The sequence below is a fragment of the Manacus candei genome, unplaced genomic scaffold, assembly GCF_025592945.1.
Source record: "Manacus candei isolate 608988 ecotype Guabito, Panama unplaced genomic scaffold, ASM2559294v1 h1tg000041l, whole genome shotgun sequence".
NCBI classification, from domain to species: Eukaryota; Metazoa; Chordata; class Aves; order Passeriformes; family Pipridae; genus Manacus; species Manacus candei.
The window spans coordinates 3,253,944-3,278,769 of record NW_026138089.1 but is presented as its reverse complement, the minus strand read 5'-3'; the positions used below and the strand labels follow the sequence as shown (position 1 = coordinate 3,278,769).

Below are 24,826 nucleotides of genomic sequence, written 5' to 3'. Positions count from 1 at the left end.
TTGGCACAGGTTTTTGTTTCATAAAACCTTCAGAAAATAACATACCACACTTCTTTTAATGACATATTGCTGCACAAACATGAAGTTATGCACAGCTGTGGTACCTATGACTTATCAAACAAATTATGAGCAATGTAACAAATTAATAGAAGCCAAGAAGAGCCACCCATTGCTTGACTGTTTGCAAGAATCCTTCGTGGAGCAACAGGAAAATGCTAGAGTAAATGTCACAAAAACAAAAAATAACATCTTTTGCTCTGGCATAGTTTCATGAAATGGGTTACATCTGCTGCAATAACAACTCAGGAATAACATTTAGGCTTGTCTTCATTAGTTAAGGAATTGTCATAGCTGAATCTAGTATGACAATAAGAAATATGTATACAAAAGCAACCAAAGTCTTCCACAGGGCTGTTAAATTACGACAGAAGTCCCAGAATTTATCCTCGAATGCTTTGACAACTTAAGTACACGACAGTTAAAAGTATTTTCTTCCATGACATTTCTGTACCAGTAAAAACTCCAATAAAAATGGAACTTCAACAGAAATTCTTTCGCTGGAAAAGTTGATATTGATTTGGTGGATCTTATCATCTACATGAACAAAAATTACTTATTTTGCACTGATATAACCACACAGCACTGGAGACAGACTGAAAAGGTTTTTCCAGGGTAGACTTCACATCTCACAGTTCACATTAGGGACACACCAGTGCTTACATGTATAAAAATGGTATAGATTTTTATTAACTGTGACTGATCATATCCTTACAGAACATCACAATGCTATCTTAAAAAACAAACAACAAAACAACTTAAACAAAACAAACCTACCCCTACCCACCCAAATTCTCAACTATGTGTTTTATATGGCTTCACCAGTGCAGACCAAAGGAAACTTCAGAGCAGACTTCTTCCATCAGAAACACATCTCAGCTCACATTCTAGTCAAAAAACGTGACTTTTTACAACTGCTGCTCAGCTTCTCTACACACCAGGGAGACAATACCCTCCCTTCAACAACCCCAGAGGACAATGTGCAGTACTGCTGTATGGCTCACTGGTAAGAGATCATCACAGTAAGTGAGCATCTGAAACACTGGGAATTTCATCAAGTTGTTTCTGTTTCTTCATTAGAGTCACAAGATTTCTGCATCTTGTCTAATCCATCAAGTTAAATGGCAACAGTTAACACTAACAACATCTGAACAATGAGATGAATTTTAGGAGGACACCAAGCAATGGCATTTTGCTCCTTTGTGCATGTAACATGTTATAGCAACTAAGGGGTGTGATTTAAAGATTCTGTAAGGAGGAAGAGAAAGAAGTGTGTTTACTTAGTGGTCTCTGCAATTTTGCATGTCGTTTGTTTTTCTGCTGAGGTAGCAAGTGCTTGAATAAGCCTTATAATAAGATGAAAGCGTCAAAAGTTTTTGCCTTCCAATAACAACCACGTGTTCCCTTTTGAAAGGCTGAGACACAATAAAATGAAAAGCTCAGCTATTTTTTACTAATGCTGTCAGTTTGCCATGCTGAAATATTTTACCATTGCCCTTTTTCTTGAGATTCTTTCTGACAGCCCAGGTTTTAGGAAAGGTGCAGTAAGATTAACTGACCTTTCTTTTTTCAAAGTGCATTTACTGAAGTGCCTGGGGCCAATACAAGATGAGCATCCACTGATGAAAGTCTCCACTTTCAGAAGACTCAGCAACTGCCAAGACACGTGAGCATTTCTCCAACCCAACTTGTTTGGAACTAATCCTACACCTAGACCTACCTAGAGAACTGGTCCCACATCTGCAGTCTATTGAGTGCAACTGTCTTTCCAAAACATCTCTCTCCCAGTGGACATTTCCCTTACATCTTGGGCCTCAAGGCTAAAAATACCATGTTCTGGTCAGATGGGACTTCTGGTTTACAGCAACCCAGAAGCTGTACATCACTGTTACCCTGAACTGTTTCCAGCTGTGAGCTATGGCTCAAGCAGGGGGTCCAGAGCAGGAGACCAAGACTTTCTGCTGGTTCAAAGTTGTTTTTGAATCACCTGTTGGTTTTGCCAGGTTACATTAAACAACTACAATAAGAGATGGGAAGCAGCCTGCAGCTTGGGCAGCAGTTTGTACCTACAGAACAAGCATAGTTGCCTAGAAGTCAGGAATTAAAGTCGCAGTGAGTTTAGAAGTGAATTTAAAACCACAGAAGCTTTATGTTTCACACTTCAACTTTCATTTCTTTAAGCAGCAGTTAAAAAAAAAATCCCTAAAAACCTTATAGGCTTTCTCTGGCACACATTTAACCACCTTGCACATTCTCCAGTCTCTCAGAGACTGCTTCACTAAGCTATGTACATATATTTCCTAGAAGTCTGTTTGCCTACCTGTATCAGATTAGACTAAAGAAAACTTACAAACAGCATTTCTGAAAGTTTTACTTGAAATAAGCTTAATATTTTTCCACAGCTTAGAAAGATAGAATGAAATATTTTTATCCAGAAATAAAAGCCAAGTCACAGTGGAAAAAAACCCACTATTATTTGTAAAATTTTTGTCTGAAAAGGTAGTGGTAAATTCAGAAATCGAGTTCCTCACACTTCTTACCTTATCACTTTTTTCCCCAGATTTCTTCTTCTTAGGATTATCCTTCCAAAGAGATTCTACAGCAATATATCCTTGAAGACTCCAATCATACAGCTGTGTGCCAGCAACCTTTGAAACAGAAGTTTTTAGAAAGCATGAACTTAACAATCTGAAAAACATTACTTTGCTTCTTGTTTAAGTGGAAGAAGTTGAAAAACACAAGATGTTTAACTCTTTCTGTTCAAGCCCAGGGTGTACAGCATTAATAAACATCTTGAAAAAAGATGACACATGAGGAATAAGAAAAACCAACTTGCTGAAAAACTATTTGAAGACTACCTGAAAATATATCTGTACAAAGAGGAGTGGAATGATGCTGCATGGAAACAATTCTGGTTTTCATAGTATTTGACATTCAACAGAATTAACTTATGCAAATCATTTCTTAATTTGACCATGCTCATTTTAAAGATCAAAAAAACCCACCCCTACTTAGTTTGTCACTATTTTGCAATTTTATGTTTTTATTGCTTTGGCCAAACAGCAGGAGTACCCCTTTATTTCTTTTTATTTGCTGTTTAGAACTTGCTGATAGATGGCTGTAATAAATAACCAGCTGTCAACTCTCAGAACACAGCTAAGAAAGACTGTGTGTGCTATATTACACCATCAGGTACTTGATAACAGGAAAAATCCCTAAGTCTAATAAAAAGTATCCCTCGCCCCTTATGTGATATGGAACATTTTTATTGCAAGGCTCAGGTCTATACTCCCTTTCATATCACTATCAGTTTTCTTACAAATAAAGAACAGCAAAATGGACATTTTGCCCAACATAAACAGCTATTAAACTAAAAAGAACTTATGAACTCAATAAATAAGAAGGTATTGCCCTATCTCCTACAGCAGGCAAAGCTGGAAAACCCAAACTATGAGAACAGGGCAAGCGCAAATGTTTCTAAAACAGTTTTTTGATGTCTCTGAAAAAGTTTTCGAATTACATTTTTAAGTTTCTTCCAGTCTCCATCAGTTTGCTGCTCAGAGATTTCCTGAGCCAGAGGTGATTTCTATGTGTGTAACAATGCCCAAGGAATTTCTCTCCTATGAACTTTCTGCATGGGGTTCAAAGGGAAGTGCAACTTTTTAGCATCTACAACACCCTGTGCCAAGGGATTCTACTGTGGGGCAGTTTGTCTGAACAAGATTGATCACACCAGTTATGTGCCACAGTGGTACAGGATGTGATTCTGGGCAGAGACCATGTTCTAAATTATTTAATATATTTTAAAAAATATTTAATAAATAAAATTAAAAAAAAAACCCTAAATCAGCAATTACATTTCCAAGTCACAACTAAAATAAAAATCTGGCCTCTTTTAAACAAAAAGTAGCCTGTTTGTCACCATATTTGACAATTATAGCTGTACTTAGTCTGTAGGATGCACTGGGTTTTCTCTAAAGTTCAAGGTGATAAAGGACATCAGAAAAAAGCACATCAACTAAACCAGCTAAATCTCTAAAATTGTTCAATTCAAACATTACAGGTACAGATAGTTATTTTCTTTTTCAGTATCAGGATTCTTCAACAAATCAGTTGGTTCATCTGAAAAGATGGTGTGATCCCTTGTGCAAATCTCCCAGGACTGAAAAAAAACCACAATAAAAAAAGGGTTTGGGTTTTTTTTGTCTGCACTGTTACTGAGGACACAGCTATCAACATCAAATGAGAAAAAAGAACTATGTATAAGCTATTTTTTGTTTCTGCTTAAAAGTAGTCCATTAAAATACTTAAAAACACACTAAATGCCTAACAGTACAAAATTAAAAATACTGTTATTACAGGAGTCGTATGACCAAGTGATTTATGAATTGCACAAAATGAGAAACTCCAGCCATTCATGTTGCTGGAGTGAAGTAGCTACACTACAAGGTACAGCAACCCAGATAGTTTACTCTGTCCCAGACAACCAATGTTTAAACACTGTGCACACCTGCCAAGAGTCAGGACCCGTACACACCTTCACAGTTCACATGGGTAGAAAAATATAGTTCTAGACAGACTGTAAGTGCAAGTGTCAAGGTCAACAGGAACACTGACAAGACATTTTTATAACTACCAAATGTATCCTCTCATGAGGACAAGACAAGTCACACATTGGGCTTCTGTTGTGCACCTCCCATGGAGCAGCTGAAGAGGAAGCAGGTGAGTACTGCAGTTGCCACCACTATTCTTGGTAGTGGTACTTCCAACCAGGAAAAGTAACAGGAACAATAACAAAACAAACAGTTCATTCAATTGTTCAAAGTCTTCATTCAAACATCTATACAAATAGTTCCTTTCAAAGAAGGACAAGTTGTTCCGTTCAGTCTCCTGGAATCCTTAATTTCTGGAAGATGATTTCCAGCTTGTTTGTGTTAACTTACAACATGCTGAAATACCATCACTGTCCAGTGCAACACCGTAAGTTTGTATGCCAAATTTTGAACAAACAAGTTCAAAAGTCAGATGCAGGGGTTCTCAATAGAGACTCTGAAAGTTTGAAAGTCACTTTGGGCCACAAACACCCATACTGGGCACTACTGGGGTAGCACCAGTGGTCTCCAAGGCCCAATGTGCATGGAAACGAGCTTCCATATTTTAATTCCACGTAGGACCATAATCATGCAGTATTGACTATGCTGTATGTTATACAGAATTACATACAGACTGAATTATAATTAGCATTCTCTATCTACATTGCCTGTTGAGAAACTAAACTGGGAATGCACTGGTTTTTGTATACTGACACTGTTAACTAAGCAGTCATAGTGTCATTCTGCAAGTGTTCAGCAGTAAACATGGATCAAACAACCCCAACTCCTTCTTTCCAACCCACAGCTCCTGGAATCATGTCATGCTCCCAGCTGTGCCAGTACAGCTGTTTATGCCTTGTGGACTGAACTGGGCAAGGTATAGGTTCAAAGGACATAGAAATAATGTGCTTTGTTGTCGAAGAAACAAAACTTGCATATTAGGAAGCTTTTTTTTCCTTTCAAGAAGAAGGAAAGCATAACAAACAGTACTTTAGGAAATTTAAAAGATTCTAACAAGAAGAAGAAAATTTAATTCTAATGATAGAGTGATTTAAGTAACTACATAATGGAAAATTTTTTCCAGATGAAAGATAAGCCACAGAAAATACAAAATATTTTGAATATATTATATACATTTTCAAAGCATTAGTTAAAGTTTCAAAGAAAAAACAAACTTTAGTCTTAAATTCAGCTTCCTTACCACATATACAGTCTGACCTTTTGTTCAAAGCTATAAAAATTAATGTAATACTTGCAGTGAGGAAATAAATCCCTTAAGAAATTGTGTTTTATTAGGGGGAAAAAAAATAATAGTCTATGCATTTCTTCAGCCTCCAGTTAGATGATTAGTGTCTGTAAATTACCTATTACCAATGATGAACTCATTGCTGTAACTTCATCTAGCAAGTCATCACTTTAATTGACAAAAAAGGTTTACTTCCAGATGGACCAAGTGTTGTACCTCAACTGCAAATGTATTTTGCTGCGTCTATTTCCAACTCTCCAATGGAAAATCTTAAATAAAAGTGGGAAGGAAAAAAATCTACCACATAAAAAACAACACAAGACCAAATGAATTATATGGCTGAAATAAAAAAGTAGTGGTGAAGTACTTAAATGTGGAAGAAAAATAAAAATATAAAAAATAGATTAAAAAATAAAACTTATGTTCCAGAATATTTCCCACACTGTTTTATTAAATTGGCAAGTGGGCCCTGTACTGCAGATATCCCTTTCTAGGCTTACAGAAATTCTCTGAAAGGCCTATGAAACATTTCAAAATAATAAGAGAGGAAAGTGCTTCCAATTTCAGATTAAAGCATAAAAATTATTGATGGTAAGATCTGATATACTTAAAATTTTGCTTTTTTAAGAAAAGCAAAGCACAAGAGAGATTAGAGGAACCAAAACAGTATCCAGGATATCACTCTCCTCACAGAAGTTTCCAAATTCATATGTCTAGTGTCCTGACCAAGTCAACAAAGCTAAACCTATTCCAATCTCCTATCAGATTTTTCATTACAGTCAAACTAAGAACTGTGAATTAATCAAAGAGCAACCATGCACTTCAAAGTTCTCATAAAATAAACATGGTATTGTGAAGCTGTTAGTAGCAAATCCATAGTTAAGACTGAACTGAGCTTCTTTCAAAACAATAACATCAGTTTGAACAGTGTTCAATCGCTTCCCGCTTCATTGTTCAGAAGGCAACTAGAATTTTAATACACACTTCTCAACAGAAATGTCTAAGCTTCTTAAATTTTGATTTTTTTTTCCTGCCACTTGCATAATTTCCACTCTCTGAGAATAAGTCAGCAGAATTATATGTGTTTAGAGCATCCTGGGAGCACTAAAAAAAGATTCCATCAAAGATCAGAGTATCATCCTGCTGGCAGAGCATAAACACAGCAGTTTTGACTCCTCCTAAGTCAATGACCTTTTAGTTTTCAAAGAACATCATATGTTCTTGACAATGTGATATTATCATTCTGACATCTCAGAGTTATTCACAAGTGGCCAATAACTGGATGGCAAATTTACCAAAGGCTAAAATATAAAGAATTTCTGACACATTAAAATAGGTGCACTGTGAGTGGTTAAAAGCTGGATTGGAAACAGAATGTGCTGAGAACTGAGGAATCTGCCAGTACAACAAAGTGTGGACAGCAAGGCACATAACTGGACATTAGTAGGGGCTACTGTTTGTCTCTTCAGTTCTTTCTTTTACAGGAAACCCACTTAAGCAACTGTAAGTTAACATGCTTCTTATGTGCCGAAAACAACAAATCTGTAAAAAGAGATGGCATCTCATAATTATGCAGAAGCATTCTTACCCCCTTCCAGAATGTGCATGCTATCTTTCTTAAAACCCTAATCAACAAAACCCAGAAAATATCAATAATGTTTATCTCAAAATGTCGTTCCTATGATTTCTCTATGATTTTCTTTCTTTTCATCTGTTTTCAAGATATTTCAGGCTTCCTTAGCATTTTAAGTAAACACACAAACTGTATTCACTAAGCATATTTACGCTAATACTATTTGAGGTTAGAGATTTAGAAAGGAAATTATATTCCTCAAACAGAGGAGACTACTGCAGATGTCAGGAAAAAAAATGTCACTAAAAGGAACAGGATGTCTGACTGTCTTTCAGTCCAGACTGTACGTGCTTTGACAGAATAACTGTAATTTTGTTAAGTGCCAAGAACACTGAAATGACTTTCAAAAATGGACTACCAGTTAAAAGGAAGGCAAATTAATTATTGGCAAGGAGCCAATAATCAAAATAAAAGACACTTCTCCAAAGAAAGGTATAATCACTGACCTTTGCAATAGCAACCGCTTGCTGAGGGTAATACATGGAGGTAGCGATACCCATGAGACTCACAGGGTACACCAACTTCTTGATTTTTGAGCCTGTTCCATAACAAAAAACAAACAAACAAACAAAAATATTATTAGAGTATACATTAACCAAGACAGCTGAATGACCCTAACATTTTATTTATAAACAATTTTCTTAAATACTGTTTGGCATATTTTCTGTTCAGTCCTACTGCTTTCTTAAAAAACATAATTACCCTAACTAGTAATTATTCTTTTAGCTTTTTTAAGACAGTGTTTTTATTAACATCTTTCCATAGTGAAAACTACTCTATAACTACATGGATGCCTCTGGTCAGTGGTTGCATCCAGCTCAAAGTGGGTTCAGGGGGGATAGGCAGCAACACATCAGCCACGGGCTAATTTGAGTAAGCGCAGTGCTGGTCGACATTCCCTTCAAGTCAAATATGAAAGAAACTAAGACCTGCAGTCAGGATGCAAATATGACTATGATTCTGTGATCTTACCCTGTAATCAGTGAGCAGCCCAAGAGTCCTTTGAGCTCTCCTGCACAGTAGCTGGCTGCACGACAGGGTCTCCCCTTGAGGGACCACTCTCAAGGCTACACCTGCTGCAGAGATCCCTTAGTCCTCGATACTGAGAGATTCCTTGCTGCAACAAATCCTCAGTAAGTGACTAATAGTTTGCTAAACTTTGTAAGCTTCATTAAGATTGTATCTTAGAGAGATTGTGCACATATAATCCTTCGGACATGAACTGTTGACCAAGTCTGGGACTAGGATTGGACTCAGCTGCACCTCGACCCCTCTGAGTAGGAGTCTGGAAAGCAAGGAGGTCATCTCTGAATCTTGTGACTCAAGAGGAGGATCCTCCCCAGATAGGTCTGTCTGACCCTGTACTCTGTGCAGTACCAAGTGTACCTTGCCATCAAATCCTGTTAAATCATTGTTTTATATCAATAAAGACATTACTGCTTCTCTCTTACGAGTGAAGTGCATCACTCCATATGCAAATTAAGGTTAAAATAATTATCTTCAATGGCATTTTAAATCAAGTTGAGTGACTGCACAATATTCATAGGATTAAACTTTGAATACCATATTTTCTACTTAGTGGGCAGCTGTGTCTTCAAGTGTTATGGTTAGACCTGGAGGATTTTATCTGCACCTTTCCAGAGGACAATTTTTCCAGTGAGACCATGGGGGAAGGGATGAAAAAAAGAGGACATTTGGTTCTAGCTTTCTGTGGCATCAAAATTAAGGGGCACTTCTACAGTTTGAATACTTTCTAGAAACAGCAGTCAGTATTGTAAAGCATAACCAGAAAAAAAGTTTTTAAATTATAGCTCCTCACTAATCACTTTTATTATGAGGTATCTTTATTTTTAATAAACTTAGGATCCTCTAATATTTCAATTCCAGCTCCAAGACTGCACTTTATCCCTCTGTCCCCATTTTGCTACAGTCCTAATGGAAGCTGATCACATTCATGATCACATAACTTGAGAAGCAGGAATTTGAACAGAAATAACTTCAAAGGGTAAAGTTGGAGAACTTGACTTCATTTAAAAAAAATATGCAAGGAAAAAAACAGTATTGTTTTCACCATCTTCACTGGAAAATTAAATATTTTGAGAAGTGCATATATTCACAGAATACTTTCCACTTCTGCATAGCCAAGCACACACTTACAGTTTGTTCAACACGTTCAGGCCCCACAAAGGTGTATTTTTATCTAAAGCAAATCCTCACTAGTATTTAAATTCTACAATTTCACAGTTGTTACCTACAAGTTTTCTTCTTGTGTTACTTCACTTCACTGTATTAAGAACATCTCAACACAAACATAAAATGCAATTAACATTTCTTAAACTAATGTGTCTTTCTATGAAAGCATAAACGTTCCTTCAACAAGTGTGATGAAATTACCTGTATCACTTTTCTATAGTGCAAAAGGTGCAGGTATCTATAGTACACCCAGAGTTCACAAGGGTATCTGCTGAATATCACCACCTGCAGCAGCTCTGTGCCTGGACACACAAGGAACTTGAATATACAACTGATTGGACACACATCATAGCTCAGGAACCTCGGTATTTTACCATAGTTCATTCCTCTGTAGTTGTCTACAGTAACATGTGATCAAAAACTTAAATAATTAAAAAGATTTTTAGGTGAAAAAAACCCAAACTAATCCTTTCCCATTTTTGTCATACTAAGCTAGAACTGGGAAATATCAAAGTAACAAACTGCAGTAACAAATACAGCATTCATAAAACAGTAATTGATGGTTATTACACACCTTTTACATTAAATTTCCTTATAGCTGGAGGAACATTGTAGAAACATTTGTGCAGCTCGTACATTTAAGTCAGATCTCGTAGTCACAATTAAAAATTAGTACCTTAAAACCCACTAATAAACTACTTCTCCCAAATCATAACATAACCAGTTCAAAAGGTTCCCACTTACCTCTAGCAAGAAACAATCCAATAATTCCAGCAAAACCTATCACACCAAGTCTTGGATAAAATCCAGCAGGCGGCTTTTGGAGAAATTCATAGCCCTCTGAAAAGAAGTCAGAACAAAGTGCTTTAATGTAATGTGAAAGTGTGTTTGTGATAAGGAATCATCAATAGACACTGGTAATTGTTACAAAACACAAAGAGTTATCAAAACACATTTAACTATCATGCCCATTTTAGACTTGCTGGCATAAAATTCAAAGCCTTTGAGATGTTCTCTAGTGACACATGAATGAAAGTGAACATCATATTGTATTCGCCAATTTTCATAGAAGCTTTTGCTCTTTTGCATCTCCATCATATCTTTTTCAAATTAGTGATAAAAACCTTTGCGAAGTGGAATTTTACAGTTACATGTTAACAGGAATTAGTTTCAGTAAAACACTGTACAAAAAACAAATCACAGAGCAATGGAAAGACACAGAATAAACAAAGTTCACTCCAAGATGTGAGTCCGATGGGGAATGGAAAACTATGAAAAATCTTCCATACAAACAAGTTCAAAAGACTGAGATTGCTAAATTTAAGGAAAAGAGGTGCAGTATCTGAACTGAGCTCTACATAGCATCCATGCTCAGTCCTGGTAAGCCTAATTATGAAAGGATGCTTACAAAAATAAAAAACAAATACAAATTATTTTGGATTAATTCAAAATTCTTTGGAGATCCATGGAAGTAAACCAAAATGAAAAGGTTAAACATTACAAACAAAAGACCTAATGTTTGCAATAAATTATAATCATTACAGGAAGTTTCAGCTACCAGGCTGAGTCATGTAAATACTATTGGCTGGGAATAAATTGTGAGGCTTTTTTCCTTTATTTTCCTGCATAACTAATTTTTGGTGACATTGATAAACATAGATGCTGGTCTCAAATTTTAATTGTTTAGAAATGTAGTGTCCTAAATGACCCACAAAGGAAATTTAAACAGATACACAGTGCAAATAAAGTAAATGCAGTAGAACTCATACATATAATGACGCTTACTGGAATTTTTTTTAACAGAAGTTATAGTACAGTCCTGCATTTTAAATTGCTAGTTAAGAAAACTCAGCTGATTTACCTCTACCATGCTCAACAGCTTTTTCTAAATTGGGCATAGCTTTGGCATAAAGATCCTAAAAAAAAAAAAAGAGAACAACAGTAAATAGATACCAAGTAAGTGAAATATTAACTATAGACTGAAACTGACCTGACAAAGAAAGGAAAAAAAACCCTGTAACAGGAAAGAAAAAAGTGCTGAGTCATTAAAATAACTCCTTGTATTCCCACTTCCACCCTTCCCTTGTAGGGCTATGCTTGCTCAATGTTACATTCGGCATAACTTACAGATTTGTCTCAAAGTAGTCTTTGGACACAGATGAAATATAATACTTTAAAATGAAGAAGTCAATCTCAATGTTTTATTAAGATCAGGTAGCTGAAACTCAGAATTAGCTCAGGTTTCTCAGTGTACATAGGTATTGCAAAGATACTTGAGCTGATGCAAAGAAAAGAAGTCCAACACTGCAATAAATCCTTCCTTGCACTTCACAGGGATATGTGATTCACTCTGCAAGGTGATAAATCCCACTTTCCAGGAGACTATCTTAGGCTAACAAAACTGTATTTTTGAAGTGACTTGGAAAATGAGATGTCCATACAATGTCCAAAGTAAATCAAAGAACTCTGCACCAACCCCACAGACTAGTTCTAGATTTTTTTCAGACTGAAAATATGCAGTAAGTAAAAGAATCCACATTGTCTTTTACCAAAATAGAAAAAAAATCTCAATAGAAAGAACTCTGCTAATTGTTATTTATGCTAATAATCCTTCAGAGGGACAGTGTAAGGCTGTCTATAAATTAGGTAACAAATTCATAAACATACATGCCAAAGATGAAGCAGAGAATGGTCTCACAGTTCCACCTATGATGCATTTGTACAGAAGTGAAAGCATTTGTTTAGGATACTGCATGGGGATAATATTTTCAGAACTTTCATTTCCTCACTGGCAGGAGTGGCATAAAAAACCCCAATTTGTCATGAAAATAAAAAAGTGTTAGTATGTCACATGTGACATGACTCTAAATGGATGTTGGTCTTATTAAAAGCCAATTTAAAAAGAACTTGGTCTAAAGACCCCAGAGACTAATTAAGTCTAATCTTCTGTCACAGCTGAAACATAACTGGCTCATTTCTACACCTGAGTTTTGAACTGAATTTCCACTACAGTTAAGTAATTTTGAAAAAGTAAAATGGATGTACGAACATAACCAATTTTGTTCTCATTATCCTAGGTTATGTTTTTAATTTTAAAGACAACTTAAGACACACTTCAGTATTATTTTCTTAAACATACCAGGGAGTGGGGGTGGGGGTGGTATAAAACAAAGTTACCTCTAACTACAGTTAAGCAAACAAAATTATCCCAAACACATAAAGCTGACATGCCCGCTTCATAAAATGAGTCAGTAAACCACTGCCAGGAAGTGGCTTGTTGTGTGTGAGCAGAAGAGCACATCTTATGTAAATGATCACCACACAGACAAAAAAAAAATAAAACAGATAGGATGACAACAGGCCAGTGAGACATAAAACAAGGTTCAGGGCTTACCTGCCCTCAGTCCTAGTGGGCAACTACCCTGCTCTCAAATTTCATTCCCTGGTTAAGGTTACCACAGGCAACAAACAGAGCCCATGTGTTCAGGAGGTCAGAGCTCTAACTATCCTGTGCAAAAACCCCCTTCAGCTTCCAAACTGCAGCCAGTGCTCAGGTACTTTAGAAACACAACACTAGACTAACACTGAATACCTCTGAAAAAATGTTGCATTCCTGCTAAAGGAGGTGAGTACCACCACACAGAACTTCCAGGCAGAAAGGACACCCTGATCTGAACAGCTTGGCTTTCTACAGAGAACCGGGCAGTTTGCAGCTTAAGAGGATTCACAACAGCCAGAGGGCAAAGTAGAGAATTGTCTAAAGCTGCCAAAAGGCAACCAGATGGCAAGGATGGCCTTGCTTCTTAAGTAAGCCTCAACATTTGCTGTGTCAGGAAAGAGCAAGAAAACCATGCTAGGACTTAGCAATCTAATACCAACAATTTAGGCCTTGATTACAAAGATCTTGGTTTCATTATCTGCTCCAGAGACTATTTTTGTATTTAATGACTGTTTACTACAAACATGCTGCCTAATAAAATATGTATGAGGAAGTTTTGGGGTAAGGTCTGGGGATTAGGTTTACCACTGCCAGTTCAGCACATACTGATATATTTTTTGCAAAGTTTTGTTTTGTCACAGTTGCAGTGAGGGTAACTCAGTATTTCCGCTCCAACACACACCTCTTGATAATTTAAGGCTTTCTCCTTGAGCATGGAAACTGAAAATTTGATTATCATTCTCCTGTCTTCCTCAGCCACAGGACAGTACCAAATCCAGACATGCCTAGATATATTTACGCAGAAAGGTCATTTCAGATAACAATTCTACACTTTAGTTAATTTTAATTCTTTTGGAGGGAGACAAAATGAAAAAAAAACCAGGGGTTTCATTCCAAAAATTAGCAGAAAGAAACCACTGGTTTTGTGTGAGAAGGGAGTAAACATTTATGACCTGAACTGTGGAAAATTTTAAGTAATGCAGAAAACTTTAAATAATGCAGCATTTTTGAAAAATGCTTTTACAGCTATCAACTTTTACTTTGCCGCTACCTGTTAATTCCAACTCTGAAAAACAAAGAAAAAAAAAATCACACAGCTCGACCCTTATCACTGAGGCACTACCAGATGTGATATAAACCATTATACCTGACACCAGGCTGTATATGGCTCCATAGCATGTCGTAAACGTGAAACCCCCTCCTCCAATTCCGTTTGTGGAGTCTCCACATATTTAGTCTCACGAGCTGGAGAGGAGTAGAGTGACAGCTGTGAATATTAGCAAACAAGAGGTTAATAACAAAGGTGTAATTGTGCAAGTAGGTCTTGAGGGCACGAACAGTCTAAGCAGAGAACATCTAACACTGGTTACTACATAAACAATGCATAATAAAAATTCACACAGCTGTGAGACAACCATTATGAGCAAAGTTTAATTATACAGTACATTATTATGATGAAGATGACTTCTAACTGCTATGCAATTCATTCATAGCTGCTATATGATCCAAGTCACAAGTTATAAATTCATATTAAACTAGTTTAATAAGAACACAAAACGTAATTATGAAAAATGTTTCTTGCCTTAATCAGCACTTATGGCTCCCACTTAACATAGTAAATGTACTAGAAATCATAATCTATCATTTTCTATATTCACACAAGACATCAATAAAGAGCCTGAGCAGCCTTCTAACAAAGGTATCATCTGATACAAATGTTTGTTACTGAGCAGGAAAATGGTACAACATCCCTACACTGTGGTCATTAACCACATCAGCAACTGACAGCATTAACAGCACTCTGGGGCTGAGCAAAGAGGAGCTGTAACCAGCAATGGGCATCCTCACATAATAAATACTAAACCACCCTATTTGGGGTTTAGCATGACATTTATTAAGATTACCTAAGCATATTTAAAATTGTATTCCATTAAAAAAAAACAAAACACAAAGTCTATACTATTGAAGATGAACAGCAAAGTTCAGACCAAAACAAAATCTGTTAAAATTTCTACCAGTTTAAATACTATGCTGATGTTTAGTATAAAGAGCTTAAATTTTATACCACATTTATACTCCACCTAGTAGTTATTATAAACTGATGTTTACAAATATTGCTGCATCAAAGTAGTGTAGCTAGCCCTTTTTTCATGATGAGCTGGAAAAGAACTGCATCTCTATCACAACAAAAAAGCTGTTAATCATAATAAAATATATAACAACATAGAATCTGGCCAATAATTTGGTAGCTCATGCAGCTGGATTTCCCATAATACTTCAAAAGACAAGTATTTCCAGTCTCATTTCCCTATGAAATCTAGTCATCCCTGCAACCCTAGTCACAAGTTGAACTTGGATCCTGTAGGACAATCTAACAGCCATGTCTGGCACAAGGACAGAAGCCTCAGAGACAGGGAAATTCCCATATATTTTATGCAACTAGACAGCTGACACAGTAGAGATCCAAACTAATGCTCTGTGAATGGCAAGAAAGGCAGCCAAAACTCCATGGCTTGCACATGGTGCTTTGCTGGAGGTGACAGGCAAGCCAATTACTCAGCACACATGGAAGTGCTCCCTGCTGCCTCAAGACTGACTCATGACATGAGGTATGAGGTGAGCCCAAGCCTGGGCTGGGGTAAAACCAGGAGACCACTTCAATTATTGATCCTCCCACACTGTACGAGTGAATTGCCCACGCAGACAACTCCAAAAGGCCTAAGTATACACAAAAGTAAGTTTAATTCAGTTCTACTGCTTATGTAACAACTTAGATTGAAGTACTTCAAGGAAATTTTTTAACAACTACACACTATCATGGATATAAAGCTGTATTTAGTTATGAACTACTTATTTTAATTTTTTTTAATGTTGGAGACTTTTTAAAGTTTGTGCAACAATGCTGGTGAGCCTATAGTTTGACAGGGTGTTTTAAAGCTCTACTTGTGATATAACCAAGATTTTTGTAGCATCTTAGAGAAATAAAAAGGTGACTTATTGTATTTGTTGTTGCTTAGGTCTAAATGCTGTAAAGAAAGGAAAACTGGTCAAATTCTGTAAGCTACTATAGCAGATTCAAAACATTGCCAGACAAGAATTTTGGTCATAAAATAAAGATGATGTTTTTAGAAATAAAACATTTTGATTTGCTGTTTTAGTGGAGAATATAAACAAAATTTTATTAGAATTTCCCAACAGCACTTACAGTAAAAAATAAATAGTGTTATCTGGACAAAAAGCAAAGAAAATATTCCTGTGTATTTGAAGTACAACCACAAGTAAATCTACAAACACGAAAACGTAATTTCTGAATGAAGAACAGAAAGCTTTAATGTAGGAAAAAGATCTTAACACACAAACAAGCCTGATGCTAATCAAGTGAAGGACATCAAATGCAACCCCTAGGTAAAAGAAGCAGAACTATATAGACCTCTCTATTATGGAAAATTGAGAAGCAAATTTAAAGGCAAGAATACAAAAGCTGAAGAGATGCACCTAAATATATAATGTCTTTCAGAATTCTTTAGATAAAAGAGCACTAAGGCTCTAACCACACTTACCTCCTCAATTTTCAGCAACTCCTTTTTGGAAGTCTTCTCTGAGGAAGCAGCATAAACCTGGACAGAGAGCAAGCTGAGGCTGACAGGGGTGGCCCCCAGCCGAATTACCTGGAAACATTGTAGGGAGACAAGGACATCACTAGGTGCAAACAAAATGGTAAGGTTTGAACACATCCATGTAGACAAAGTACCTATGTATGGTAGAAAGTGACATATTAATAAGCTTAGAAATTACGAGAAAGGGGGTCAGCAGTACACAATCTCAGGCACACAAATGGTAACACCTAAATTATTCAGATGGTATTTGGAGAAGCCTAAGGTTAAAGGAGACAGTAAATATAAATGCTAAACTTACCAGTTTTCATCTCTAAAAAACATCTTGTTTTCTCTCATTTTAAACCAAAATTTTTATTAACTTTCTCAGTATAAATACTAAGAATATATTCATATTATAAGCAACTTTGTGAATACCTATAACACTTCAATTTTTTCGTTCAGCATTTTACTTCTAGTTAGTATTTGCATCTAGATTCAAGAAAAGATTGAGACCTACAGCTGAAAATATCAGAGCATAATCACTGCTTTCTAAGAATTTTAGGAATGTCTTCTACTTTTCTGTGAGAAACTTTTCTGTGAGAAACATGAATTACTTGACTGTTTTTGAATACTTCAGATTCAATCCAGTCACACAACACAACCACCACAAGGAAGGTGGATATAATTCTTCTGACACTCAGGACCTACACTAAACTGTATTTCTTAATGGGAAAGTCTGCTTCAACTTAAAAAAAAAACCAGAAGATGAAAACCTGAGCTGGGTAGCAAATCCAGAATGCCCAGTGAGCATTTCCCAACAACTGGACATCCTTATTAACAGCAAAGTATAACTCCAGAAACGGCAGTTCAGACGGGAAAGTTTTCAATATCTCACGTTCCTGTTACTGCTCAGGGGAAAGTGTAGTTACAACAGCCAGTGTTTTGCTGTGTCAGGTTACAGGTGAGAGGATCTAACACCAAACTAGAAACGTCTGGCCCTGCTCTGGCACAGGCTCCAGAAGTCCTGCTGCTCACCTTGCCCTAGCTCTGCTGGCCAGGTGCTTCCACCGTGAAGCAATTTCACCTCGGCAATGTGGGAAAAGGTCAGTCCTGAAAGAGAAGCGGAGAGCTTTGTGCGGGCTGTGCAACTTGAATCCGGCCATCAAACAGCCTGACATCAAACAGCACCAGAGGAACGGTGTGGCCAGGGAGGAGGGGATGAAAAAGGAGAAGGCAGCAAACCCTCTACCTTTTCAGAAGTAGAAGGGTCCATTACACTGACCTAGCTGCTTGTGACACTGAAGCCTTGGTCAGACCAATACATCCTTCATGCTGTGATGATGATAACTGGCCTTGCCACAGGACAATTGCTCTGAAACTTCCTGTCCAGTGCAGAACTGTTAGAAAATAGCTTTAAAATTATCCAGACCACATCATCTTACTGTACACAGATAAGCATTTGCAGATTAACTTTCTTCCACTGCTTTGCAGATAGAATGTTTATTAAATGTAACCAAGAGCCTCCTCAAATTAAAAATTGGACTATACATTTGTCAAATTTCCTTCTCATTTATGTGTAGAGAACCAGCACACAAGAACTAGGTCACAGGATTGCTTTTCAGGAAGACATAAGGGATCTGTTGGGTCAAAAGGTATGGAAAAACTTTCTTAAAATGGAAGTTTTTCCTTATTTGAATTTATGGATGCATTACTACAGCACTACAAACGAAACACCACAATGACTGGATGAGCTGTTTCACAGCTAAGAAAAGACAGGAATAAACTTTCATGGTGTTTTTTTTTAAACACTTTTCACATACTTCTGTTGGCCAAGACAAAAACACAAACACTACTAACCATTAGTAACTGTAGAGATTATTTCCTCAATCTTTCCTTTTTTCACTGCACAATTGTTCTGTCACTGAAAAGGCAAAAATCTAAATCCATTTTCATTCTGAAATATGTTTTCAAACAGTGTAAATGGTGCTGCCAACAGTAGAAATCGTAAATCCAAATGTTTTAAATATTTGAGATTTTTATATAAAGACACAATCAGCAGAGCACAAGAATGGAAGCACCTTGGTTTCACAAACAGGTATCAGTGATCATAGAACTACTCAGACTGAAAATGTCAACCATTTATATTATCATGATACTGAAATGCAGACATTTTCCACTGGTTTTGTGTTTTAACAAAATGAAATTAATCACTAAAAGTGCAAGTTGAATCTCTCCTTGAATGTGCTGTTCAGGACATACTGCAATGGTCCTCTACATCAGCTACAGAGAGCTATGGGACAGACAGAACTGATGCTGAAGTACCACACACATGAAAATATTTATTTGGGAGTATGAAAGATCAACCGCTGCACTTTTTGTTTCCAAAGTTACCTTCAGGATCTCATTTCTTAATTCTATACTAACCACGTATTCCTAAACCATTTAAACTGGTTTAGTAAAGCATTTTGACTGACTGACATGTGTCTTCTCTGCCTGTTTTACTCCATTGATATCAAAAGAGTAAACCCAACATTCTTTTCTCTTGACAATGCTCTGCAGTTACCGTAAGTAAAGAAGATACCAAGTTTACTCCTCCCTCTAGCTGAAGAATTCAACTTTATCTTCAGACACAAAATAAGCAAATTCTATCCTAAAGAAGGAGGGGAGAAAGACTGTGATATTTTATTTTCTATTGTCTTGCTTTAGTGTCTTTCTCTAAGTTCTTAACTAAAAAATGTCTGTGGGAAGCATAAACCCCATATTAGTTCTCAAACAGGCGTATAAAAGGCTAAAGATTAACTAGAACGTTTTTCTTTTCTTCCTCTTGTCTGTGGATTCTCAATGTATTTATGACTTTTGTCACCTTGTCAAAACAGGTGGGAAAGGAAAAACAGAAAGGAAAAAAAAACCAAACCTTGAGTATACTTCTGAGAAGGCTGATATTTGTCCTAATGTACAAAGCCACTTCATTTTTCTCTTCTTTTTCTGTTCTTCCTCCTATTTCCCAACCCCAACTATAAAAAACACAAAACCAAACCCCAAACTCTTGAGCACTCCTGTCCCTGAAGCACAAATATCAAGGCCAAAAAGCCACCTTCCCATTTTGCTCTTAGAGGTATAAAATCATGTTGGCCTGAAGCACCTAAATCTGCCTAACTTCGATGTATAAAAATAATAGTATTATGCATAGTGCCTAAACCCACAGGTTCACACATAACCCCTTTAATGACAATTCAGTATCAATTATGGAATTGTCAATGATTCCAATATAAAATCCTCACAAAACAATTCCAGCAACTATCACAAGAAAAAAGAAGCTGCAACAAGAGCAGAGCAGTTGTAGTCTGCTCAGCAGATCAGTATCACAGAATTGTTGGGATTGGAAGGGGCCTCCAGAGATCACCCAGTCCAACCCCCCTGCCAAGGCAGAGTCACCCGAACAGGTGGCACAGGAACATGTCCAGGTGGGTTTTGGATGTCTCCAGAGAGACTCCACCACCTCCCTGGGCAGCCTGTTCCAGTGCTCTGCCACCCTCAGTGGAAAAAGGTTCTTCCTCACGCAGAGGTGGAACTTCCTGTGTTTTAGTTACATTAGTATATTTAGTATATTGATATATACTATCAAGATTTGACACAGAAAATAGTACCTAGGAGAATGAATACAAAGAATCAAGCATCACCTTTTTTTTTTTTAAAAAAAAAACAAACCAAAATCTCCTGCTTCTCGAGCGGCCGTGGCAACAACCTGACTGAAGCACACAGCTTGCTTCTGGCCTGAAAGGATCTGGGGCTCCTCTTATCGGAGGCAAAGACCTTTGAGACAAAAAGTCCCGGCTCCTGTTTTTCGCAGGTTTCACTGACAACCTTCACGCACCAAAGGGACACTTTTCACGGCCGAGTTGTCACATTCAAGTGACTTTGACGCGACAGCTGCGCGAACCCAAACTCTGCGGTAACACAGCTCCGAGGTGCCGGACGCAACTTTAAAAGAAGAATTGCAAATACGGAATGTGCTGTGCACGCACGAACCCAGGCTCTGCGGTAAGGCAGCTCGGCGCCGCTGTGCCCCAGAAGCAACTTTAAACAAGCAATGCGGTTCCTTCCCTTGCAACACGGAGGGCACGAGGGTTTGAAGCGTTAAAAGGACGATTAAGCGGCTGCAGCGAGAGCAGAACCCAGAGCCTGTGAAGGGTTAAGAGGCAAAACCCCGCGGGCGGTTCGGGGGGCCCCCCCCCGAGTCTCGCTCCGGCCGCGCTCCGGGGCCGCCGTCGCCGCGGGCCGAGCGCTCCCGGCGCGGCCCCTTCGCGGGATCCCGCGGGCGCTGCCGGCGGAGCGGGGCCGGGGGATGGATGGATGGACAGATGGACGGACCGGGGGTGATCCCACATTCCCTCACCTTGAACATGGCGGCGCCGGGCGGGCGGGGACGGAGCGGCGACGTCACGGCGGCGTGACGTCACGGGGAGGGGCGGGCCCGCCCGGCGCGCGCGTGCTGCCGCCGCCCGGTGCGACACGGAACGTCCCGGTGCGGGCACCGTCGGTACCTGCCGGCAGGAGTGTCCCTTGGGACTCGTGTGGGGCGAAGGTGGAGTGCCCCAGGGCCGAAAGGACGTGCACACCAGTCTTTAGACCTGCTGGCACGGCTCGGGATGGAACCTCGCAGCGCTTGTGAAGGAGATTCAGATACTCAGAAATCACAGAATCGGAAGCACAGAATCCCGGGATCAATTAGGCTGGAAAAGACCTCTGAGATCATCGAGTCCAGGCTATGTCCGAACAGCATCCTGTCAACCAGACCATGGCATTCAGTGCCACATCCAGTCTTTCCTTAAACACCTCCAGGGACAGCAACTCCCCCACCTCCCTGGGCAGCCCATTCCAATGTATAATTAACCTTCCTGTGAAAATTTTTATTGTAATGTCTAACCTAAACCTACCCTGGTGCAGCTTAAGACTATGTCCTCTCCTCCTGTAATGAGTTGCCTGGGAGAAGGGACCAACCCTCACTTGGCTACACCCTCCTTTCAAGTAGTTGTAGAGAGTGATGAGATCTCCCCTCAGCCTCTTTTTCTCCAGGCTAAACACCCCCAGCTCCCTCAGCTGCTCTTCACAGGACTTGTGCTCCAGACCCTTCACCAGCTTCACTGCCCTTCTGTCGCACTGCCAGTGTAATTTGGATGGATGTGTTGGTTTTGGCTGGGGAAGAGTTAATTTTCTTTGCAATGGTTGGTATGGGTCCGTGTTTTGGATTTGTGCTGAACACAGTGTTGATAATACAGAGATGTTTTTGCTATTGTTGACAAAAGTCAAGTATTATTAACAAAGTCAAGGCCTTTTCTGCCTTTCGCGTTGTCACGCTGGCGAGAAAGTTGGAGGTGAATGAGAATTTGGGAGAAGACACTGCCAGGACAGGTGACCTAAACTCACCAAAGGGATATTCCATGCTCAGTATACAAACTACTCTAATGTTTTAAGTTCAGCTGGTAACCAAGCACCACGCAGCCACTTGCTTACCTCCCCACCAGCAGGAACAGAGTAATCAGAAGGGCGAAAGTGAGAAAAGTCGTGGGTTGAGACAAAGACAATTAAACAGGAAAAGCAAAAGCTGCACACACAAGCAAAGCAAAACAAGGAATTAATTTACTGCTTCCCATGGCCAGGCAGGTGTTCAGCCACCTCCAGGAGAGCAGGGCCCCATCAGGCATAACAGTGACTTGGGAAGACAAACACCATCACTCCAAATACCCTGCCCTTCTTCCTTCTTCCTTTATATACTGAGCACCATGTCATATGGTCTGGAATATCTCTTTGGTCAGTTAGGGTCACCTGTCCCAGCCGTGTCTCTTCCCAATCTCCTAGGCACCCCCAGATTCCTGCCCAGCATGGCAGTAGGAAACCAGGAAAGGCCTTGGCTCTGTCTAAGCACTGCTCAGCACAGTTTCCAGCACAAATCCAAAACACAGCCCCATACCAGCCACTGCAAAGAAAATTAACTCTTCCCCAGCCAAAATCAGCACAATGGGGTTAGTGTATGAACAGGGTTCCGTGCCTTTCTAATCTCATTAAATTGAAAAGAAAAATAAAAGCAAGTACCCCTTTTTTCTGTGTTTTTCTACTCCTTGGTCTCTGCATCCCCTGCAGCATCTCCCAGCTCACTTGAGCAACAGGAGCAAGTTTTTTTGCTCACATCTGCTTTGAGGAAGGGTCTTGCATACATCCCACACTGTCTGACTTCTTATTCAGTGGGAGGTGAAGATCAAAAATAACAAGTGCTAAGTTCCTATCAGATAATGGACTGCCCAGGGAGGTGGTGGAGTCCCCAACCCTGGAGGTGTTCAAGAAACAACTGGACATGGCACTTAGTGCCATGGTCCAGTTGACAAGGTGGTGATCAGCCAAAGGTTGGACACAATGATATTAGGGGTCTTTTCCAACCTAGACAATTCTGTGATAAGATAAACCAAGGCAATACTCTATTCTGGTTTAAATCATGGGAAATCTGTTCTCATATGGCCAGCTAGTAAACTGCTTCTTTGTTTCTTCTGATTTTCTGGTCAGGAATTTCCAGCTTTTGTTGTGTTTAATGATTTCACACAGCACTCAATGGCAAGGCAACAAACATTACCAAGAAAATAGTAAGTCCATCTAAAGAGGTGACTTATTTCATGTTCACATATCATTGTTTTCTGACCAGTTACATGGATCTTCATGCAACATGCTTATTAACATTTTAAAAGTTATTTATCCTCACATTTATTTATCTTCATACTTATGTCGGTCACATAACCCCACATTCCAATGCAAACAAGTGCCTTCCTTTTACTGACTACTGTAAATTTTTAGGTAGCAGTGAAAAACCTATCTTGAAGTTTAAGGCACAAAGATAATTACAAACATTAGTCTGTATTCTCTGTTTAGATTAACTGTTATGTATGGAAAACAGAGGTTCCATAGGCTGTGCCATAGACTTGCCATCCCAGTTCTGCTGGGGGGCTGTTCCGTCAGGCCTTGTAGTGAAGGGGTGATTCAGGCTGCCTAATGATGGAAACCTCATAGAAGCCTCTCCTGCCTCAGTATGGGCTGGACATGGCTCCACCAGAGGGTTCACAGCAGCTAATTCCACTTCGAAGTGCACTCTATCATAGAACCACTGGGTTGGAAAAGACCTTTAAGATCATTGTGTCCAACCATTCACCACCTCCTCCTCCTTGGCACTGGGAGAGAAGCCCACACTCCTAACTGAGACACACAGGTGCACCAGGAAAATAACATAGATCTTCTCTTCATGATTTTTTTCTGGTCCCAAAAATACTGTAACAATTTAAAACAGTCAATATTGATTTTAGAATATTCAGAACAGCACCTTATTAATTCTGGAAAATGTTATTAAAATAATATCCATGCAAAATGTAAAGCACCTGAAGAATATGGTAGAAAACAGTTTATCAGGAGCAGCATTGTGGAAAGGCAGATGAGATAAGCACCCTTGTATAACCTTACATTTTCTTTGTGATGATAATTTTTGTTGTTTGCTCCTAAAGAAAATTCCTACATTTCTTTATTGCGGTCTCTTTACAGACCTGATAAAAGCAGCTATAGCAGAAACAAGTATTTTCCATACTAATGGGGATGTTTAACCACCGTGTTGCAGAACCGGGCAATGCTTCTCAACAGGCTGCTTGCAAAGTTAATGGGATAGCAGAAATATCATGAACAAATGGTATGAGATGAGCTTCAGTACCCAAACTACAGGATAACAGAAAATAACAATATGGATTTGGTTATAAAGATTCCTTCTTTAGCAAGGAAGAGTTATACCTAAAATGTACGTAAGTGACCAGTGAGTGAAAAACACTAATAGGCCTCTTTCTCCATTGCACTGTGCTTTGCACAGTCAGTTATATTTGTGGAATATAAGCAGCCAGAGTGAGGCAACTGTTTGTGGAAAATCAATCTTGCAGCATTTTATGGCAGCTTTGTGAGCACGTGGGGAGCGACTGGGGAGTTTGCAAAGCAGCCGCATTTCTTGATGCATCTTATTAATTCTTGAGGAGTTACAGAAAGAAAATG

The 24,826-nt window shown here is 38.7% G+C and overlaps 1 protein-coding gene across 3 annotated transcripts in view; it reads right to left on the bottom strand.

The window, feature by feature from the left end:
• APOO (apolipoprotein O) overlaps positions 1 to 21,230 on the bottom strand; it is a 30,470-nt gene extending 9,240 nt beyond the window's left edge. For all 3 annotated transcript variants that reach the window (XM_051794845.1, XM_051794846.1, XM_051794847.1), the window contains exons 1-7: positions 21,153 to 21,230; positions 16,721 to 16,828; positions 14,308 to 14,427; positions 11,583 to 11,637; positions 10,466 to 10,561; positions 7,975 to 8,066; positions 2,598 to 2,705 (exon numbers count right to left, since the gene is read on the bottom strand). In XM_051794845.1, the coding sequence (XP_051650805.1) occupies positions 2,598 to 2,705; positions 7,975 to 8,066; positions 10,466 to 10,561; positions 11,583 to 11,637; positions 14,308 to 14,427; positions 16,721 to 16,828; positions 21,153 to 21,161 (588 nt within the window). In that variant the 5' untranslated portion in view covers positions 21,162 to 21,230. The remainder of the gene's footprint in view (positions 1 to 2,597; positions 2,706 to 7,974; positions 8,067 to 10,465; positions 10,562 to 11,582; positions 11,638 to 14,307; positions 14,428 to 16,720; positions 16,829 to 21,152) is intronic.
• Between the last annotated feature and the right edge of the window lie 3,596 nt (positions 21,231 to 24,826).